The sequence below is a fragment of the Dendrobates tinctorius genome, unplaced genomic scaffold (assembly GCF_039654945.1).
Source record: "Dendrobates tinctorius isolate UK_male_01 unplaced genomic scaffold, ASM3965494v1 ptg000495l, whole genome shotgun sequence".
In the NCBI taxonomy this organism is placed as follows: Eukaryota; Metazoa; Chordata; class Amphibia; order Anura; family Dendrobatidae; genus Dendrobates; species Dendrobates tinctorius.
In genome coordinates, this window is record NW_027362155.1 from 487,899 (window position 1) to 508,700 (window position 20,802).

General features: G+C 56.0%; 1 protein-coding gene across 1 annotated transcript in view; it reads left to right on the plus strand.

The window, feature by feature from the left end:
• Positions 1–2,014: 2,014 nt before the first annotated feature.
• LOC141078055 (phospholipid scramblase 1-like) overlaps positions 2,015–20,802 on the plus strand; it is a 29,662-nt gene continuing 10,874 nt past the window's right edge. The window contains exons 1-3 of the mRNA XM_073564862.1: positions 2,015–2,302; positions 19,148–19,194; positions 19,267–19,517. Coding sequence (XP_073420963.1) covers positions 19,182–19,194; positions 19,267–19,517 — 264 coding nt within the window. The 5' untranslated portion in view covers positions 2,015–2,302; positions 19,148–19,181. The remainder of the gene's footprint in view (positions 2,303–19,147; positions 19,195–19,266; positions 19,518–20,802) is intronic.

Sequence of the window (20,802 nt, forward strand, 5' to 3'; positions counted from 1 at the left end):
GGGAATATATCTGGGGTCCCTCTCCCGCCCACACTCTCCAGCACAGGATGGGGGGCTGAGTGATGGGAGTATATCAGGGGTCACTCTCCCGCCCACACTCTCCAGCACAGGATGGGGGGCTGAGTGATGGGAATATATCTGGGGTCCCTCTCCCGCCCACACTCTCCAGCACAGGATGGGGGGCTGAGTGATGGGAATATATCTGGGGTCACTCTCCCGCCCACACTCTCCAGCACAGGATGGGGGGCTGAGTGATGGGAGTATATCTGGGGTCCCTCTCCCGCCCACACTCTCCAGCACAGGATGGGGGGCTGAGTGATGGGAGTATATCAGGGGTCACTCTCCCGCCCACACTCTCCAGCACAGGATGGGGGCTGAGTGATGGGAATATATCTGGAGTCCCTCTCCCGCCCACACTCTCCAGCACAGGATGGGGGGCTGAGTGATGGGAATATATCTGGGGTCCCTCTCCCGCCCACACTCTCCAGCACAGGATGGGGGGCTGAGTGATGGGAATATATCTGGGGTCACTCTCCCGCCCACACTCTCCAGCACCGGATGGGGGGCTGAGTGATGGGAGTATATCAGGGGTCACTCTCCCGCCCACACTCTCCAGCACAGGATGGGGGGCTGAGTGATGGGAGTATATCTGGGGTCCCTCTCCCGCCCACACTCTCCAGCACAGGATGGGGGGCTGAGTGATGGGAGTATATCTGGGGTCCCTCTCCCGCCCACACTCTCCAGCACAGGATGGGGGGCTGAGTGATGGGAATATATCTGGGGTCACTCTCCGGCCCACACTCTCCAGCACAGGATGGGGGGCTGAGTGATGGGAGTATATCTGGGGTCCCTCTCCCGCCCACACTCTCCAGCACAGGATGGGGGGCTGAGTGATGGGAGTATATCAGGGGTCACTCTCCCGCCCACACTCTCCAGCACAGGATGGGGGGCTGAGTGATGGGAGTATATCTGGGGTCACTCTCCCTCCCACACTCTCCAGCACAGGATGGGGGGCTGAGTGATGGGAATATATCTGGGGTCACTCTCCCGCCCACACTCTCCAGCACCGGATGGGGGGCTGAGTGATGGGAGTATATCAGGGGTCCCTCTCCGGCCCACACTCTCCAGCACAGGATGGGGGCTGAGTGATGGGAGTATATCTGGGGTCACTCTCCCGCCTACACTCTCCAGCACAGGATGGGGGGCTGAGTGACGGGAGTATATCTGGGGTCCCTCTCCCGCCTACACTCTCCAGCACAGGATGGGGGGCTGAGTGATGGGAGTATATCAGGGGTCACTCTCCGGCCCACACTCTCCAGCACAGGATGGGGGCTGAGTGATGGGAGTATATCTGGGGTCCCTCTCCCGCCTACACTCTCCAGCACAGGATGGGGGGCTGAGTGATGGGAGTATATCAGGGGTCCCTCTCCGGCCCACACTCTCCAGCACCGGATGGGGGGCTGAGTGATGGGAGTATATCAGGGGTCACTCTCCGGCCCACACTCTCCAGCACCGGATGGGGGCTGAGTGATGGGAGTATATCTGGGGTCACTCTCCCGCCCACACTCTCCAGCACCGGATGGGGGGCTGAGTGACGGGAGTATATCAGGGGTCACTCTCCGGCCCACACTCTCCAGCACAGGATGGGGGCTGAGTGATGGGAATATATCTGGGGTCACTCTCCTCCTCGCTCTCCCCCCGCCCCTTTCGTCACTCTCGGAATTTCCCTTCTGTTACATTAACCCTTTCCAGCACGGTGTCACCATCATGGAGCTTCTGCCTTTGTCCAGAGGTCGGTGAGGAGGATTTTTGTCTTCTCTTACATTCGTGTCAGAGCTGGCAGCTCAGTGATCGGCTGCAGCGCTCGTGATCGCCTCCCGGAGGCCGCCGCGGGAAGAGCTCGCGCTGGACCCGGGGAGGGGAAGTCCCTGTGTAGGAGGTAATGACGGAATCCTGCAGTAGCCGGCAGCGGCCACTGGGGGGAGCGCTGGTATAAGAGACCAGAGCGTCTTCCCCGCGGACCCCACACCCTGGCTGCGGCCTCGCCCCTCCCTCCATTATGTCTCCGCGGCCGCCGCCTCCTCACAGCGGGCTCTCCCCTTCCTCCATGTGTCAGCTGTCTCATCCTACCTGCTGTCCCGCTCCCTCAGGGGGCCTCGCCCTGCGCTCTCCTCCCTCCGACACCTAACAAGGCGAAAAGAGAGCGACGCCACCGAGAGACGGCAGGAAGAGACGGTCAGCGGGGGAGAGACCGTCAGTGAGAGACCCCAACAGCTGCAGCCTGGGGGTAGGGGGCCACAAGGTAAGAGACTCCAACTCTGCACTTACACCCCAACTTCACTCAACTTTTATCCCATAACTATTCTGTAATGTGCTCGGCCCCCGCGTCGCCCCCCCCCGCCTGTCGCGCTCGGCCCCCGCGTTGCCCCCCTCCGCCTGCCGCTCTCCGCCCCCGCGTCGCCCCCCCCCCCCGCCTGTCGCGCTCGGCCCCCGCGTCGCCCCCCCCCCGCCTGTCGCGCTCGGCCCCCGCGTCGCCCCCCCCCCGCCTGTCGCGCTCGGCCCCCGCGTCGCCCCCCCCCCGCCTGTCGCGCTCGGCCCCCGCGTCGCCCCCCCCCGCCTGTCGCGCTCGGCCCCCGCGTCGCCCCCCCTCCGCCTGTCGCGCTCGGCCCCCGCGTCGCCCCCCTCCGCCTGTCGCGCTCGGCCCCCGCGTCGCCCCCCTCCGCCTGTCGCGCTCGGCCCCCGCGTCGCCCCCCTCCGCCTGTCGCGCTCGGCCCCCCGCGTCGCCCCCCTCCGCCTGTCGCGCTCGGCCCCCGCGTCGCCCCCCTCCGCCTGTCGCGCTCGGCCCCCGCGTCGCCCCCCTCCGCCTGTCGCGCTCGGCCCCCGCGTCGCCCCCCTCCGCCTGTCGCGCTCGGCCCCCGCGTCGCCCCCCTCCGCCTGTCGCGCTCGGCCCCCGCGTCGCCCCCCTCCGCCTGTCGCGCTCGGCCCCCGCGTCGCCCCCCTCCGCCTGTCGCGCTCGGCCCCCGCGTTGCCCCCCTCCGCCTGTCGCGCTCGGCCCCCCGCGTTGCCCCCCTCCGCCTGTCGCGCTCGGCCCCCGCGTTGCCCCCCTCCGCCTGTCGCGCTCGGCCCCCGCGTTGCCCCCCTCCGCCTGTCGCGCTCGGCCCCCGCGTCGCCCCCCCCCGCCTGTCGCGCTCGGCCCCCGCGTTGCCCCCCTCCGCCTGCCGCGCTCGGCCCCCGCGTCGCCCCCCCCCCCGCCTGTCGCGCTCGGCCCCCGCGTCGCCCCCCCCCCGCCTGTCGCGCTCGGCCCCCGCGTCGCCCCCCCCCGCCTGTCGCGCTCGGCCCCCGCGTCGCCCCCCCCCGCCTGTCGCGCTCGGCCCCCGCGTCGCCCCCCCCCCCGCCTGTCGCGCTCGGCCCCCGCGTCGCCCCCCCTCCGCCTGTCGCGCTCGGCCCCCGCGTCGCCCCCCTCCGCCTGTCGCGCTCGGCCCCCGCGTCGCCCCCCTCCGCCTGTCGCGCTCGGCCCCCGCGTCGCCCCCCTCCGCCTGTCGCGCTCGGCCCCCGCGTTGCCCCCCTCCGCCTGTCGCGCTCGGCCCCCGCGTTGCCCCCCTCCGCCTGTCGCGCTCGGCCCCCGCGTTGCCCCCCTCCGCCTGTCGCGCTCGGCCCCTGCATTACCCTCTGTGATGAAGGAGTTAACTGCTCCTACCCCCCCAGGGCCTGTAAGCATATTGAAGACAGCAGGCATTAGTGCTCCAATGCTGAGGCCTTTTAGTATGATAATGAGATAAAGCGAAAGCAGAACTTCAAAGCTTGAGTAGGAGCCGCATCCGCATGGGGCAGGAAGGGGCCTGGGGGCTTCAATTAGAATATACCTGTCAGCTGGACACAGAAATACACATCCATTGTCTCTCCGGCTCCATCCTAGGATCATGGATTATGAGCGCACCTTTCGAGTTATAGACTCATAAAAAATATCCGTGTGACCCTGAGGAAATCGCGCATCTGGCAGTGCGACTCCTGAGTCGGTGAGGGCTCTGGGACCTGAGATATAGAGATTGGCCCTCCACAGCGACCCAATGGGGCCATGTTTGCTCTCTACACGACAGGCAAAACAAACCGCATTCACTGGTACCTCTCGTGTCCTGATCGATCATGCTGTAGAAAGTTACCCCCTTTCGTAGATATTGGGAATAAGTTCTGCAGGGAGCTAAAGGGTGGAGATTATTAGCCCACCCTCTGACACAGGGGGAGGAATGCTTAAGAGCTAGCAGCACATGGCAGAGACACACACTCTCACAGAAGAACCAGATGATGATCTAAGGCTACTTTCACACTTGCGTTTTTTTTCTGCGCGTTTTTTGCGCACACAAGAGCATGAAAAAAACGCAAAATGTGTTTGTGTGCGTTTTGCGGCTTTTGGTGCATTTTTTAAAAAAACGCATGTTTTTTTGTGCATACATGCGCATTACAATGCCAGCGTATGCGCATCCATAGACTTTAATGGGTGTTTTGCTGTAAAAAAAGCATTGCGGGCGCATGCGTTTTTTTGGGGCAAGTCGGATGCACAAAAAATGCAACAGGATGCATATTGCGCCCGAGCGCACAATACAAAACGCATGCGCATACAAAAGCGTACGTGCGCACCCATGTTAAAGTATAGGGGAGAAAACGCATGCGTTTTTCTTGCGCTAAAAAGCAGCGCAAAAAATGCAAGTGTGAAACCAGCCTAAGAAGGAACTGGGGACAGATCTGCCAAGGGGAGCAGCGGCCCGCACTTTGGGGTCTATCCGGCAACTAAGATTCTTGTACCTGTGGGACTGCAGAGCTCCCGACACCCACATGCAACCTACAATCTGGTAAATTGACCTCCAGCTTAATATCTCTAATACCCTTATTGTTATATTTTACTCTGACTGCAAATCCACTGTAATTCCATTGTATAGCTTACTGTATATTTCTGTAATTAGTGCGCCCTTAAGGCAATTAAACCATAAAATTAATCTTGGGCTGATGCTTTTACTCTGATTACAAATCTTAGAATACCCAGCGGGTAACAGGACTTCCTCCCCGGCGGCCATTTGTTATAGGTGCAGTTCCCTTACTGACCTGAGAGACAAAGGGGGCGCCAGAGAGCTGTGCCTGTGTAGTTACATCACAGTGGTGACGTGGGAGGAACTGGTCCTGTCCTCCACATTGGTGGCAGCGGTGGGGATCAGAGTAATAGTGTGCGTGGGACCCCTACTCCCAGACACTAGAGACTACCAGTGGTAACTTTCACTGCTGGGGTCTTAAGGTCAGCCCAGCACTAGACGGTCAGAGTGCAAATATAATAAGTTGTGTGCGAGGCCAGAGTTGCAGCTGTGTCAGTAACCAGAGGTTCCCAAGATGGCGGAAGGCACCAGGAGTAAGGCAAAGGGGGAGGCCAATGCTTTGGTCTATGAGGAGGTCAATACCAATGAAGGCGAGGGGGAGCTCAGCCAGGGCTCCCCAAGGAGCCAGACCCCCGTGCTCAGTCCTGCAGTGGACTGTCCACCACCTGCCCGCCCCAGCCTGTCCAGACCGGAGGCCCTTTTCCAAGCGGCTATGGCACAGCTTGAGGCTGGTAACAACGCCACCCATGACAGACTCCTGGTGGCGGCAGAGAAAGCGACAGAGCGTGAGCATGCCAAACATGTGCTGCAGGCTGCAGAACGCTGACACCGACTGGAGATGGCTCAGCACGGGCTCCCGCTTGACGCTCCAGCCCCACCGGGGACCAAGGCTTACAAGGACCGGGCGGAGGACTTTTCCCTGCAAGAAAAGGATGGAGACCTGGATTCCTTTCTGCTGGCCTTTGAGAGAACCTGCCTCCAACACCATCTGGCCCTGGATCAGTGGGCAAGGTAACTGACCCCCCGTTTGAGGAGTAAGTCCCTGGAAGTTTTGGGGGACTTACCTGCCAGGGAGGAGCAGGACTACAACAGCATCAAGCGGGCCCTGATCCAGCACTACAACCTCACCCCGGAGTCGTACCGCAGGAAGTTCCGGAGCCTGCAGCGGGGCTCAAAGGACACCTGGACCGACCACATGCGGGCACTGCTGAGAGCTGCGGAGCACTGGACCACAGGTCTAGAGCTCAACACCCGCCAGGAGGTCCAGGAACTGTTTGTCATGGAGCAGTTCTTGTGGAACTGCCCAGTGGACCTCCAGCAGTTCCTCCGTGACCGGAAACCAAAGGGGGCTTCTGCTACAGCCGCCCTGGCAGACGAGTATGCCAACAACAGGGCGTCTGAGCCAAAGAAGCCTGCCAGCAGCCCCTGGAGAGGGGGTAAGCCCAATCCTGCCCCTGTCCCCCCAGAGTGCAAGGGGTGTACCCCCTTGCTGCCTTCTCCTGGCCAGGAGCAGAACCCAGATGTTGTCATCATTGCAACCAGCCGGGACACTTTAAGGCTGCGTGTCCCCAGCGCCAGAAGGCCCCATCCCTGTCCCAGAAACCATCTACTGTTTTGTGTGTGGGAGGGGGTGGTGGGAGGTCCCTGGACAATTACCAACCTGTCACCATCAGCTGCTCAGCGGTCATGGGACTGTGGGACACAGGTGCTGAAGGAACCCTGGTACTTTCTGAGGTGGTGTCCCCTCAAGACTTGGTGCCTGGGAAAACCCTTTCCGTCTCCGGAATTGGAGGCGTTGAACCGGCGCTGCCCGTCGCCAAGGTGTTTTTGGACTGGGGCGCTGTGAGGAACATCCCACCACTGCCACCAATATGTGATGAACGGGCGGACAGCTGCTGCCAAATTGTGACGGACAGTGGACCCTGTGCCACCAATACGTCACGATGTCACCACCAACACAGGTTTGTCAGCGGACGGAGGGACGCGACGCACTGCCGGCACACGGCTCTCACAGGCACTGTGGGGGCTTATCTTAGTTATCCCACCACCGGCGCCACGTGACAAAATACAGCAAGCTAATCTTGCTCTAACAATTTACCGCAGGGGCTGCTAACAACCTTCCAAGAACTGCGGGGATTTATGTATATCCCACTTTCTCAGGTCCACTTTGGAACTCGCAGCTCTCCGGCGCCCCCCCTTACCCTCAGGTCAGTCAGGGAACTGCACCTAGGATAATTAGTCGTCGCTTGTTGTGCACGGGCCGCTAGACTACTGCAGTAAGGGAATTATCAATGCTGTGGCCGCAGGCCCTCATTCAGCAATATAAGACCCGTCTGTACTGCCAGCTAGCCTAGCCAGCCGTGCACACCACGCTGCCACCAGCCACGCTTTACTTAATCAAAGAGTTAATTAAGAGGGTCCGTGACAAACCCCAAATTAGTTGCGATTATCTATTAAAGGTGCATAGTTCGTTTCTTAGAGCATGGAGGCAAACTAATAGATTATCATTTATTCCCAAAAGGGCAGTGTAAGGCTGGTTTCACATTTGCGTTTTTTAGCGCTGGAAAAAAACGCATATGTGCGCATGCGTTTTTTCCCCTATATTTAACATGGGTGCGCATACCTGCGCGCTTGTAAGCGCATGTATGCGATTTTCATGCGCTGCGTTTTTTTGGGGTGTGGGTTTGTATTTTCCAGACGCAGCATGTTGCATTTTTTGGCCCTGCAAAAAAGCGCATGCGCACATATGCGCACGTTTTGCGCTAAAAATGGCCATTAGGGTTAGGGTTAAGTATGGTTTTGTTAAGGGTTAGGGTCAGGGTTAGGGTTAGGGTCAGGGTTAGGGTTAAGTATGGTTTTGTTAAGGGTTAGGGTCAGGTTTAGGGTCAGGATTAGGGTTAAGTATGGTTTGGTTAAGGGTTAGGGTCAGGGTTAGGGTTAGGGTCAGGGTTAGGGATGGTTTTGTTAAGGGTTAGGGTCAGGGTTAGGGTCAGGATTAGGGTTAAGTATGGTTTGGTTAAGGGTTAGGGTCAGGGTTAGGGTTAGGGTCAGGGTTAGGGTTAAGTATGGTTTTGTTAAGGGTCAGGGTTAGGGTCAGGGTTAGGGTTAGTAAAGTCATGGTTTGGGTTAGTGAGGGGCCACCTAATGTTGGAAAAAAACGCAAACGCGGTAAAAAAGCATAAAAACGCTGCGTTTTTTTCATGCATGCTCATAAAAATGCTTGAAAAAAACGCAGCAGTTGTATGCTTTTGTATGCGTTTTTTCAATGCGTTTTTTTGCGGGAAAAACGCGCTGCAAAAAAAAGCAAGTGTGAAACTAGCCTAACGGGGTCTACCAAGCTGGGGTACCTCTTTCAGTACCACCCCGTGTTTTCGGAGGTCCGCTCTGCGTTGGCTGGAGTCTGAATGAATGACGCTGGCTGGAATCCCTGGGTTACATGGGCGCATATAAAAGATCACTGCTTCTCCATGTATTTCCAGTCTGACAACACTTTACTCACAGGACACAGAATATATCACACAGATACAGAGGGCCGGCCAATAGAAAAGCGACAGGCCAGACATGCATTACAAAAGCTGCAGGTGGCCGGAGCCTGCCGATGTTTACTGTGGGAATTACAAAGGTGGGGGGAAGGCGGACAAAAGGGGAATGCTGATGCATTAGGGACATGCATCTCACATGGAACCCATTATCCTTACATATAACTGCACAACATACTCTGGGTGCTGAGTGGTTCTGTAACAAGGCTTCCCCTTTTCAGCGACGTGATCGGCATACACAGTCTGATCCTCAACGGATCGGTTTGGGGATGACCGAAGTTTATGGGGTTGGTACAAGTTCCGTTTGTCGACTTAGTCCATCGGCGTTACCATTTTGTTTGCCGGGTCTGTGGTGGATTGCGAAGTCCAGAGGTTGTAGGGCTAAACTCCACCGCAGCAATCTGGCGTTGTCTCCGGAGACCCGATTAAGCCAGACTAGGGGATTATGGTCCGTTAGGAGGGAAAACTGTCGTCCATACAAATATGGTTGCAAGCACTCCTTCTCGATGGCCGCATAGCTTACTTCACGGGGCAGTAGTTTCCGACTCGGGTAAGCTACTGGGTGTTCTTGGCCGTCCGGCCCGACTTGGCTCAGTACTGCCCCCAATCCAAACATAGAAGCGTCTGTATGAACAAGGAATCGTTTAGTGGGATCGGGTGCGGCCAATACAGGGGTATTGGTGAGGGCGTCCCTTAGTTGGCGGAAGGCTTCCTCACACTCTGAGGTCCAGGTTACCTGGCGGGGTTGTTTCTTACGGGTCAAATCAGTGAGGGGCTTGGCTACGCTGCTGTAATTGGGAACGAATTTCATGTAATACTCCGCTGTCCCTAGAAACGCCATGACCTGGGTTTTAGTGCGTGGGATGGGCCATTTGGCTATGGCCTCAATCTTGGCTGGTTCTGGTCGCTGTTTCCCACTTCCCACCCAATGCCCTAAATACTGAACCTCTGCTTTGCCCACGTGACACTTGTTTGGCTTCAGGGTGATTGCGGCCTGGTGGATCCTGTCCAATACTGTCTCTAGGTGATTTAGATGCTCTTCCCATGTCGCACTGTAGATGGCGATGTTGTCCAGGTAGGCACAAGCATAGTCCTGGAGACCATCCAGAAGCCGGTCAGTCAGCCTTTGGAAGGTCGCCGGGGCATTCTTCATCCCGAATGGCATAACTCGAAACTGGAATAAGCCGAACGGGGTGACAAATGCCGACTTGGGAATAGCAGGACTAAGGGGAATCTGCCAGTAGCCTTTGCATAGATCGATGGTGGTCAAATACTTTGCCCCGCCAGCCGGTCTAACAACTCATCCACACGCGGCATGGGGTATGCATCCGTCACTGTTTAATCATTGAGCTTACGATAGTCTACACAAAACCGTGTAGTCCCATCCTTCTTGGACACTAACACTACGGGGGATGCCCAGGGACTATCTGACTCTTCAATGACCCCTAAATGCAACATCTCTTGTATCTCTTGTCACATTCCCTCTTGTACAGACTCAGGGACGCGGAAGGGGTTTTGTCGCAGGGGGGTCTGATCCTGGGTCTCAACCTTGTGTTGTGCCAGGCGAGTGTACCCTGGACTCTCTGAAAACATCCTCTGTCGCAGCCTCAACAACGCCTCCGCCTGCGCTGTCTCTCCCGGGGGCCTAGGTCTTCACCAAGTGTACCTGGTCCCATGTTTTAGACTGAGTCCTTTCCCCTAAGACATCCGGCAAGGGAAGTCCAACTAAATCCTCTGCTTCAGGTGCACAGATGGCCACTAGCTCTTCAGGGCGCTCCCGGTAGGGCTTCAGCATATTCACGTGGAACATGCGGATAACCCTGGGATCGTCACAATCGGCGACATTATAGGTTGTGTCGGTTATTTTCCCCACTACCTGGTAGGGCCCCTGCCATGCAGCTTGGAACTTGTTATGCTTACTGGGCTCTAACACCAGGACCTTCTGTCCTATTTCCAAGGTGCGCTCTGTGGCCCTCCGATCGTACCATATGTGCTGGCGCCGCTGGGTCGCCTGCATGTTCTCACTTACAGCCTGAGTCAGCTCCTGTAGGCAGTCCTGGAATTCCAGCACATAGGGTACAATAGGTACCCCTTCTATGAGGCCCTCCCCTTCCCAGTGTTCCAGCACTAAGTCTAGGGGTCCCCTTACCTGTCTCCCGTATACCAGTTCGAATGGGGAGAACCCCGTGGATTCTTGGGGCACCTCCCGATAGGCAAACAGGAGGTGTGGCAAGAATTTCTCCCAGTCCCTGTAGGTCCTGGTAAAAGTCCCAATGAGCTGTTTTAATGTCCCGTTAAAGCGTTCACACAACCCATTGGTTTGCGGGTGGTACGGGGCGCTTCTAATGGACTTTACACCACACAGCTTCCACAGTTGGTTGGTCAACTCTGCTGTAAAATGGGTACCCTGGTCCGAGAATCTCCCGGGGAAATCCAACCCGTGAGAAAACCTGGAGCAGGGCGGCCGCCACCGTCTCTGCCAGTATGTTAGGTAACACAACCGCCTCTGGATACCGTGTGGCATAGTCTACCACTGTCAATATATACCTTTTCCCGGACGGACTGGGTTTGGTTAACGGCCCTATCAGATCGACCGCTACTCGGCTAAATAGTTCATCCACAATGGGGAGGGGGAGTAATTTGGCCTTGCATCGATCCCCCCCTCTTGCCAATGCGCTGACAACTGTCACAGGACTGGCCGTACTGACGAACATCATAGGTTACCCCCGGCCAAAAGAAGTTTTGTGTCAGACGATGCCTGGTGCGACTGACGCCGAAGTGCCCGGCCAAGGGTATATCATGAGAGATTCGCAGTAGCTCCTGCCTATACTTCTTGGGAACTACCAGCTGTTGTTTTATAGTGGGGCTCATCCCTGTGTGGTGCTGCTCTGTGATCCAGTAGAGGAGTCCCTGCTTCCATACAAACTGTTCCCCTTCCAGTACTCCTCTCCCCTCCCACGATATCCCTCTAATGAAGGATCCTCAAGTAACTCCCTCTTAAATTCATCTGGGGTGGCCCAAGAAATGTGTCTGGCTATGGGAATATGTGCAGGGCTGGGATGTCTTACCTGGGCCTCCTCTGAGTGTGATTCCGCCGCCGCAGTTCGAGCTTGTCTCCGGGTGGTCACAGGATAGGTCTCAGCCAGAGGGGCCACCGAGAATGCAGACAACATGGGCCCCAAGTCATTTCCCAGCAAGACATCTGCAGGCAAATCCTCCATCAAGCCGACCTCAACAAGGCCATCCCCGACTCCCCAGTTCAGGTGAATCCTGGCAGTGGGTAGTCGATGTATAGCTCCCCCCTGCTACACGGACTGCCACTGTCCGGTCCGTCTTCTCTTGGTCCCGGACGAGATGAGGCTTCACAAGGGTCAAAGTTGCCCCGGAATCTTAGTCCCTGCATAAGTTTCCCATTAACCCACACAACCTGTCGATGCTGTTGTCGATTATCTGCCCGGGCTCTACTTCATGCAGCACTTCCTCCATCTCTTCCACCCCTTGGTTAGTCGTAGCCCCCAATGCCGGGTCAGCTTCACCTTGGTAGCAGTGTACAGCAGCCCGGCTGAAGGTAGCTGTTTCCGCCTTTGGCCACTGGGTATGCTGAGTCCAGTTGGGGCATTGTCTTTGCAGGTGGCCCAGCTGATGGCAGGTGTGGCATCGCGCCCCAGGGGGACTGTGGTAGGCTGGGTTTCTAGCTGGTCCCCCTACAATCTTTGGTGGTTTGGGGCCCTCCAGGTCCATGGGCGGGCCCCTAGTGACCACCTTTGATCCAGAGAACTGCGGCCTCCTGGCATCATGATGTTCATCGGCCAGACGAGCAGCTTCCTCAAGAGTCGTTGGCCACCTGTCCCGAAGCCAATTCTGTGTCTCGAGGTTTAGTCCATTAAAGAATCGTTCTAACAGGAAGAGCTGGAGGACGTCGTCCTAAGTGGTTGCTTGGCTCCCTTGTACCCACTGTAGCAGTGACCGCCGTAATTTACAGGCCCATTCAGCATGGGTATCGGTTAAGCGTTTTATAAGTCCGCGGAACTTTTGGCGATAGGCCTCTGGTGTCAGCGCATACCGGGCCAAATCACTTCTTTGATCCGCTCATAGTCCATACAGTACTCATCAGGTACCGTGCGATAGGCGTCCGCTGCCCGGCCTGTCAGCTTGCTGGCCAGAATCTGAACCCGTTCCTCCGGCTTCACTTAATGAAGGGCACACTGCCGCTCAAAGTCCTGCAGAAAGCCATCAATGTCTTCCTCTGCCTCCCCCAACTGTCGGAAGGCATTATACTGGATCTTTTTGTGGTTTACTGTTGAAGGTACATGGTTGAAGGCCAGAGCTCCCCCTGCTCGCTGGCTGTCCTCTCTCCGCTCTGCCATCTCCATCTTGGCCTGCTCCACTTTGGTCCGCTCTGCCATCTCCATCTTGGCTAGCTCTATCCTGGTCTGCTCGGCCATCTTTTCCTTCAGATCAGTACGCACATCAGCCATCACCTCTCATATGATGTCTACCGCAGGGTTTGGGCCATAGAACGCCAGTCTGTTCTTTACCTCCCTCTGGAATTCGGTCTCCTCCACGTTCACATTGGGGGGCGCTGCACTGTCGTGTTCCATGATGGCTGCTATCAAATCTGCTTTTGTTTTGTTGCTGGCGATCAACACTAGGGCTTACACCAGATCTTTTAATGTAGTCCTCTTTAACTTCTGGTAGTTATTTTCCATTCATTCCTTTCCTCCTGTAGAAGGGGTATCAAATCCCGCTGTCTGCCACCAGTGTAACGGGGTCTACCAAGCTGGGGTACCTCTTTCGGTACCACCCCGTGTTTTCGGAGGTTCGCTCTGCGTTGGCTGACGTCTGAATGAATGACGCTGGCTGGAATCCCTGGGTTGCATGGGCGCATATAAAAGATCACTGCTTCTCCACGTATTTCCAGTCTGACAACACTTTACTCACAGGACACAGAATATATCACACAGATACCGAGGGCAGGCCAATAGAAAAGCGGCAGGCCAGACATGCATTACAAAAGCCGCAGGTGGCCGGAGCCTGCCGATGTTTACTGTGGAAATTACAAAGGTGGGGGGAGGGCGGACAAAAGGGGAATTCTGATGCATTAGGGACATGCATCTCACATAGAACCTATTATCCATACATATAACTGCACAACATATTCTGGGTGCTGAGTGGTTCTGTAACACGTAACAGGCAGTGATTACTTAGATAAAGAATTGTTGCAAAATTGAGACATTAAATATGTACAAATATAAAACAAAGGGATTAAAAGACAAAGTAATACTCACATGTGTTCAGTCGGTATCAGGCAGACCATGTGGGGGGAGAAGGTGGAGCCACACGTCTCCACTCATCTGCACGGACTCTGTAGCTCCAACTGACTGGCATTTGGTAGGGAATACCTATAGCCTAGGGTCTGTGACCTCACGAAATGGGCGGTCTGGTGAGGTCCAACCCCCTTCTCTCAGTTATAACTTAACTAAAAAGTTATGATAACCATATCTTAATGGGGAAAGCTCGTATGAACTCACCAAGGGTATCATGTTTCCCAGTGTATCGAACCCAGCAAGAAAACATCAAGAATGCACTAGATAGGACACTCCGTTTGGGAGCAATCCATATCTCAATTTCTGGACGTCCGAGAATCTTGAAACTTAGGGTTTTAGAAAGCTGGCTTTGTGCCCTTTGCAGAAATGTGAGTTTCATATCTCTGTCACAAGCGAAGTGCGCGCTAGGCTTCCTTTAATATTTCCTAAACCTGTATTCAAGCTTCATGATTTCAAAACAAAGCAATGCTTTCCCTTGCAAGGGGGGGGAAGGCTGTGAGAGGAAATGGACGGTTTCATGTTACCAGCAAGCACAGAGCTGATAAGGAGGGGGGGTTGCAGCTACATGACAGGCTTGTCTCCTCAGTGTGTAGCAATGGGGGATTTCTAGTAGGTTCTAGAAACATCATACTTTAACATACAGATCTTACAGACATTTTACATTACAGGCGCCGGGAGGGGAATGCGGGAGGTGGGAGTATCGCCAAATATTCCTGCCATTGTGTTGCTTGGGGCCGATTTGGGGCGGCTAGTGCCTCAGTATGTGGCCACTGAACCCCCAAGTCCGGCTCCCCAAGAATGTCATGACTAGTGTTGAGCATTCCGATACTGCAAATATCGGGTATCGGACGATATTCGCTGTTTCGGAATTCCAATACCGAGTACCGATATTTTTTCAATATCTGATACCGGAATCAGAAGTCCCCACAATGCCATGAGCCACAGTTGTGGCTGTGATTGGCTGCTGAAATGATGTCATCATGCGCGGTCTGTGCGCATCATGATGCACGGTCTGTGCCGACTGTCGGGGGGGGGGGGGGGGGGGGTCTGTGCCGACTGTCGGGGGGGGGGGGGGGGGGGGGGTCTGTGCCGACTGGGGTCTGTACAGGCCTCTCGGGGGGGCCTGTGCCGGCTGCCGGTGGTCTGTACGGGCCTCTCGGGGGGGGGGCCTGTGTCGGCTGCCGGTGGTCTGTACGGACCTCTCTGTGGTCTGTGCCGGCTGTCGATAGTCTGTGCCGGGGGCCTGTGCCGGCTGCCGGTGGTCTGTGCGGGCCTGCCGGGAGTCGTTTGTGTGTGTGTGTGTGTGTGTGTGTGTGTGTGTGTGTGTGGGCATCGTCCGATGGGACTACAAGTTCCATCGGGCGATGCCTGCTACAATGACAGTGATTGACACATTAGCCAATGATGGGACAGTAGTAGTCCCATCATCCGGCTAATGTGTTGAATGTATTTCTGAATATTGGATGGTATCGCTCAACACTAGTCATGACTCTACTGTGAATGTTTGTGTTGAATGTGTCTCCAACAGTGGAGGAGGGCGTGAAACCTGATGGTAACCATGCACTGACACAACACACACAGGGCTCACTGTGAGGACAGGTGATAAGATTGCAGGGGAGAGCTCAGAGGTGGAGGGAGGGGATGCTATGGGCAGTGTAGGGTCCCTAAGTGAATCCAGCCTGCTGAGTCTAGGGCCTCTGCAGAAAGAGGAACAGGCCATGGGGGGAGGGGGCGTGCCGGGAGAGCCACCAGGTAAGACCCCAGGGCAGGAGTTCCCCGCATCCGGGATATCAGGAGGCCAGGTAAGTCTGCCTGACCCGGTGACTTGGTCAGGGGCCGAGGGGAAGCAGGCACTACCTGTGGTCTCAGCGGTCGTGGCCGCTGTTACCAGGAGTAGGAGCGCCGGAGCCCAAGGGGCCTCGTGGAGGTCCGACGGTCCCCCCCTCCGACCAAGTGGCTTCCGAGTCAGACAGCGGCCAGGAGACAGATCCCGGGGAGCTGACAGAGGCGGTGGCAGTTTCGTCAATTCTTGCCACATCGAGTCAGGGATTTCAGGCAGCGTTGGAAGTTGACGCTAGCCTGAAAGCTCTCAAGGAGCAGGCGGCAGTGTCTCCCCTGGAGTCCGACCGCGAGCAAGTGGTCTGGGACCAGGGACGGCTGTCCCGGGTAACGGTCTAGCAGGGTTCAACGGAGGCGTGGCCTAGGGACCGACAGTTAGTGGTACCTTATCCGTTCAAGGCAGATTTGTTGCACATCGCGCACGAGATTACCATGGCTGGACACCTAGGGATCACTAAAACCAGGGCCAGGCTAGCTCAGCATTTCTACTGGCCGGGAATGAGGACCGAGGTGATTGCCTACTGCCGTTCGTGTGACACCTGTCAGATGGTGGGGAAGGCAGGGCTGCGTCCCAAAGCCCCACTGGTAACTCTGCCCATCATCGAAGAGCCTTTCTCGTGGGTGGCTGTGGATCTCATTGGACCTCTGTCCACTCCCAGCCGCTCCGGGAAGTGCTTCATACTAACGGTAGTGGACTATGCCACCCGGTACCCGGAGGTGGTAGCTTTGTCGTCCATTCGGGTCGACAAAGTGGCCACTGCCTTACTGGAGATTTTCTCCAGAGTGGGGTTCCCCCAGGAAATGCTCACCGACCGAGGGACCCAGTTCATGTCGCAGCTGATGGAGTCTTTCTGTAAGCAGATACAGGTGCAACATCTGGTAGCCAGCCCATACCACCCACAGACCAATGGCCTGTGTGAGCGGTTCAATAGCAACTTAAACCAGATGCTGAAGATGTTGGTCGACTCCCACGGGAGAGACTGGGAGCGGTATCTCCCACACCTGCTGTTTGCCTCCTGTATGGAGGGCCCCTTGCTCTGGTGAAGGATGCATGGGAAGGGGATTTGGCCACCCCTGGAGTGTCGGTCATTGAGTACGTTGTGCGCTTCCGGGACAGAATGATGGCCTTGGCATGGCTGGTGCATGACAATATGGCCCAAGCCCAGGCTGACCAGAAGCTGTGGTACGACCAGAATGCTTGTGAGCGGACCTACCAGGTGGGTCAAAAGGTGTGGGTACTGGTCCCCGTACCTCAAAACAAGCTTCAGGCGGCCTGGGAGGGTCCATACCTCGTGCACCAGCGGCTCACCTATCTGGTCACCCTAGACCATGCCCGTGGAAGGAGGAAGGCCTTCCACGTGAACATGATGAAGGCCCATCATGAGCGGGAGGCTTGTGCCCACCCAGTGTGCAACCTTCCCGAGGAAGGAGAGGTAGAAACCCTCCTGGATCTGCTCACCCAAGCCAAGGCGGGTGGATCCATCGAGGATGTGGGGGTTGGCCACCAGCTCTCAGAGGGCCAACGTTCCCAGCTGGGGGTCACCCTACTCCCCTTTCGGGAGCTGTTCAGCAGCCTGCCTGGAAGGACTGAGACAGCCGTCCATGACGTGGAGACCGGCAATCACCCCCCGATACAGCATTCAGCGTATCGGGCCTCTCTTGAGGTGCAGCAGCACATGCGCCAAGAGATAGACGAGATGCTGAAGCTGGGGGTGATCCAATTGTCCAACAGCGCGTGGGCTTCGCCTGTAGTCCTCGTCCCTAAAAAGGACCGAACTACGTGGTTCTGCGTGGACTACCGGGGGCTCAACGCTGTGACGGTCACCGATGCGTACCCAATGCCGCGCATCGATGACCTGCTTGATCAGCTGGCCGGGGCCAAGTACCTGACCAGGAACGGGAACGCTCTGCCTTTATCACCCCTTTCGGACTGTACGAGTCCACGGTGATGCCATTCGGCTTGAAGAATGCCCCTGCCACTTTTCAGAGGATGGTCAACACGCTGCTCGAGGGACTGGAAGGGTGTGTGACCGCGTACCTAGATGACATTGCCATCTTCAGTCCCACCTGGGAGGATGACCTAGAGCACCTGGCGCAGGTGCTCGGGCGGATCCCGCGAGCAGGCTTAACCATGAAGCCAGAAAAATGCCAGCTAGGTATGAGTGAGGTCCACTACCTGGGATATCGGGTAGGTGGGGGAGCACTGAAGCCGGAGCCCGGGAAGGTGGATGCCATCGCATCCTGGCCCACCCCCAGGACCAAGAAGCAGGTGATGTCCTTCTTGGGGACTGCCGGGTACTATAGGGCACCCACATGCAACCTACAATCTGGTAAATTGACCTCCAGCTTAATATCTCTAATACCCTTATTGTTATATTTTACTGACTGCAAATCCACTGTAATTCCGTTGCATAGCTTACTGTATATTTCTGTAATTATCTATTGCGCCCTTAAGGCAATTAAACCATAAAATTAATCTTGGGCTGATGCTTTTACTCTGATTACAAATCTTAGAATACCCAGCGGGTAACAGGACATCCTCCCCGGCGGCCATTTGCTCTAGGTGCAGTTCCCTTACTGACCTGAGACAAAGGGGGCGCCGGAGAGCTGTGCCTGTGTAGTTACGTCACATTGGTGACATGGGAGGAACTGGTCCTGTCCTCCACACCCTCCGTCTGCCGTATTCGGCCCCCGTGTTACTCCCCATCTACTCTTTGTGGCCCGTTTGACTGCTCGTCTATTGTATGCTGACCTCGTTTTGCCCCTGATTTTATCTACGCTCCCCTTGGGACCCATTTGTCTCCTGATTTACCCTGCCCAATGCTCTTCCCCTACTGAGTCGTCATTGTTCTCTCACTCGCCCCAGTGACCCCACTGCTCCTCAGTCATTGGGTGTCTCCTCCCGTCATCTCTTATTATTGTTCCTGATAAACTCATCTCGTCATCAGATGGCTGCCGCTCACCCTCGCGATGTTGTTGACGGCTATTGTTAACGCTCTCAATGTCGCAGTCTGCTCGCTCCCTTAATATCGTCGATGGCTCTCGCTACCCCTCGTGCTGTCTGTGCTGGCTCCCGCTCTTTTTCCTCACATTTCAGAACTTCTGGGGCCGGTCTCGGCGTCTCCTTCGTGTGGCCGGTCTCGGCGTCTCCTTCGTGTGGCGCCACATTCTCCTCCCACTCACATCATTTTGCTCTTTACCTGTAATGAACCAAACCTGAGTGGGATGACAGCCCACACCGTACAGTCTCATGGCGGCGGTGGACCCAGTGCTCCTGGAGATCGGCGGTGTCAGGCCGCTGATCATCTCATGTAATGAAGCGCTAGGCCAGGCGAGCGGCTGACTGAACCTCGCTGAACTGGCTGGGGATGAGCTTAGGAGAGCGGATGATGGGCGATCCCACGGCTGTAGGGACAGGACATGGCCCCTGTTGCTCCTGCCTGGGGCAGCGGTGGGTTATGTGGGGTCCAGTCTGCTCACAGATTATTTCTGTCCAGGACGTTGTCCAGGCCTGGTGTTACCTGTAATCATTGCCGCCTCTCGCCCCGGGGTCATCACCTCTTTTCTCTTCATCTTGCAGGTCACCGGATGCATCGCAGACACCAGGACTAACCATGGCGGCTCCAGGTAACTCACCGTTGCTGACCGAGGGTCTCTTCATCAGGAGGTCAGTGACTCGGTTTGTCTCTTCTCCCCCAGGTTACCCTTCACCCGCTGCCGGATACCCGAGCCCTCCATATCCACCCGCTCCATATCCCACCAGCCCCTCAGCTCCACCGCCACCTCCAACTCCTGGTTTCCATGACTACCCCGGACCGGGCTGCAGTATCCCCCCTCAGCACCACATGCACCCAGCTCCACACCCGCAGCCGGACCCTCCCCCGGGGGGCGCACCCTATATGCCAGTGAGCACCGGCAGCACCCCCGATGCACTGGAGTACCTCAGCCAGGTACACATCACCCACCTCCTACTCTGGTCATTTACTATGCGAGACCACCGCAGCCTTCCTCCTGTATGGAGAGCCCTGCGCTATTATTATGGGGGCACTGTGGAGATCACTGTTATTATGGGGGCACTGTGGATATCACTGTTATTATGGGGACACTGTGGATATCACTGTTATTATGGGGACACTGTGGATATCACTGTTATTATGGGGGCACTGTGGATATCACTGTTATTATAGGGGCACTGTGGATATCACTGTTATTATGGGGGCACTGTGGATATCGCTGTTATTATGGGGGCACTGTGGATATCGCTGTTATTATGGGGGCACTGTGGATATCGCTGTTATTATGGGGAGCACTGTGGATATCACTGTTATTATGGGGGCACTGTGGATATCGCTGTTATTATGGGGACACTGGATATCACTGTTATTATGGGGGCACTGTGGATATCACTGTTATTATGGGGGCACTGTGGATATCACTGTTATTATGGGGGCACTGTGGATATCACTGTTATTATGGGGGCACTGTGGATATCACTGTTATTATGGGAGCACTGTGGATATCACTGTTATTATGGGGACACTGTGGATATCACTGTTATTATGGGGGCACTGTGGATATCACTGTTATTATGGGGGCACTGTGGATATCACTGTTATTATGGGGGCACTGTGGATATCACTGTTATTATGGGAGCACTGTGGATATCGCGGTTATTATGGGGGCACTGTGGATATCGCTGTTATTATGAGGACACTGTGGATATCACTGTTATTATGGGGGGCACTGTGGATATCACTGTTATTATGGGGACACTGTGGATATCACTGTTATTATGGGGACACTGTGGATATCACTGTTATTATGAGGACACTGTGGATATCACTGTTATTATGGGGGCACTGTGGATATCACTGTTATTATGGGGGGCACTGTGGATATCACTGTTATTATGGGGACACTGTGGATATCACTGTTATTATGGGGACACTGTGGATATCACTGTTATTATGGGGGCACTGTGGATATCACTGTTATTATGGGGACACTGTGGATATCACTGTTATTATGGGGGCACTGTGGATATCACTGTTATTATGGGAGCACTGTGGATATCGCGGTTATTATGGGGGCACTGTGGATATCGCTGTTATTATGGGGGCACTGTGGATATCGCTGTTATTATGGGGGCACTGTGGATATCGCTGTTATGGGGACACTGTGGATATCGCTGTTATTATGGGGACACTGTGGATATCGCTGTTATTATGGGGGCAC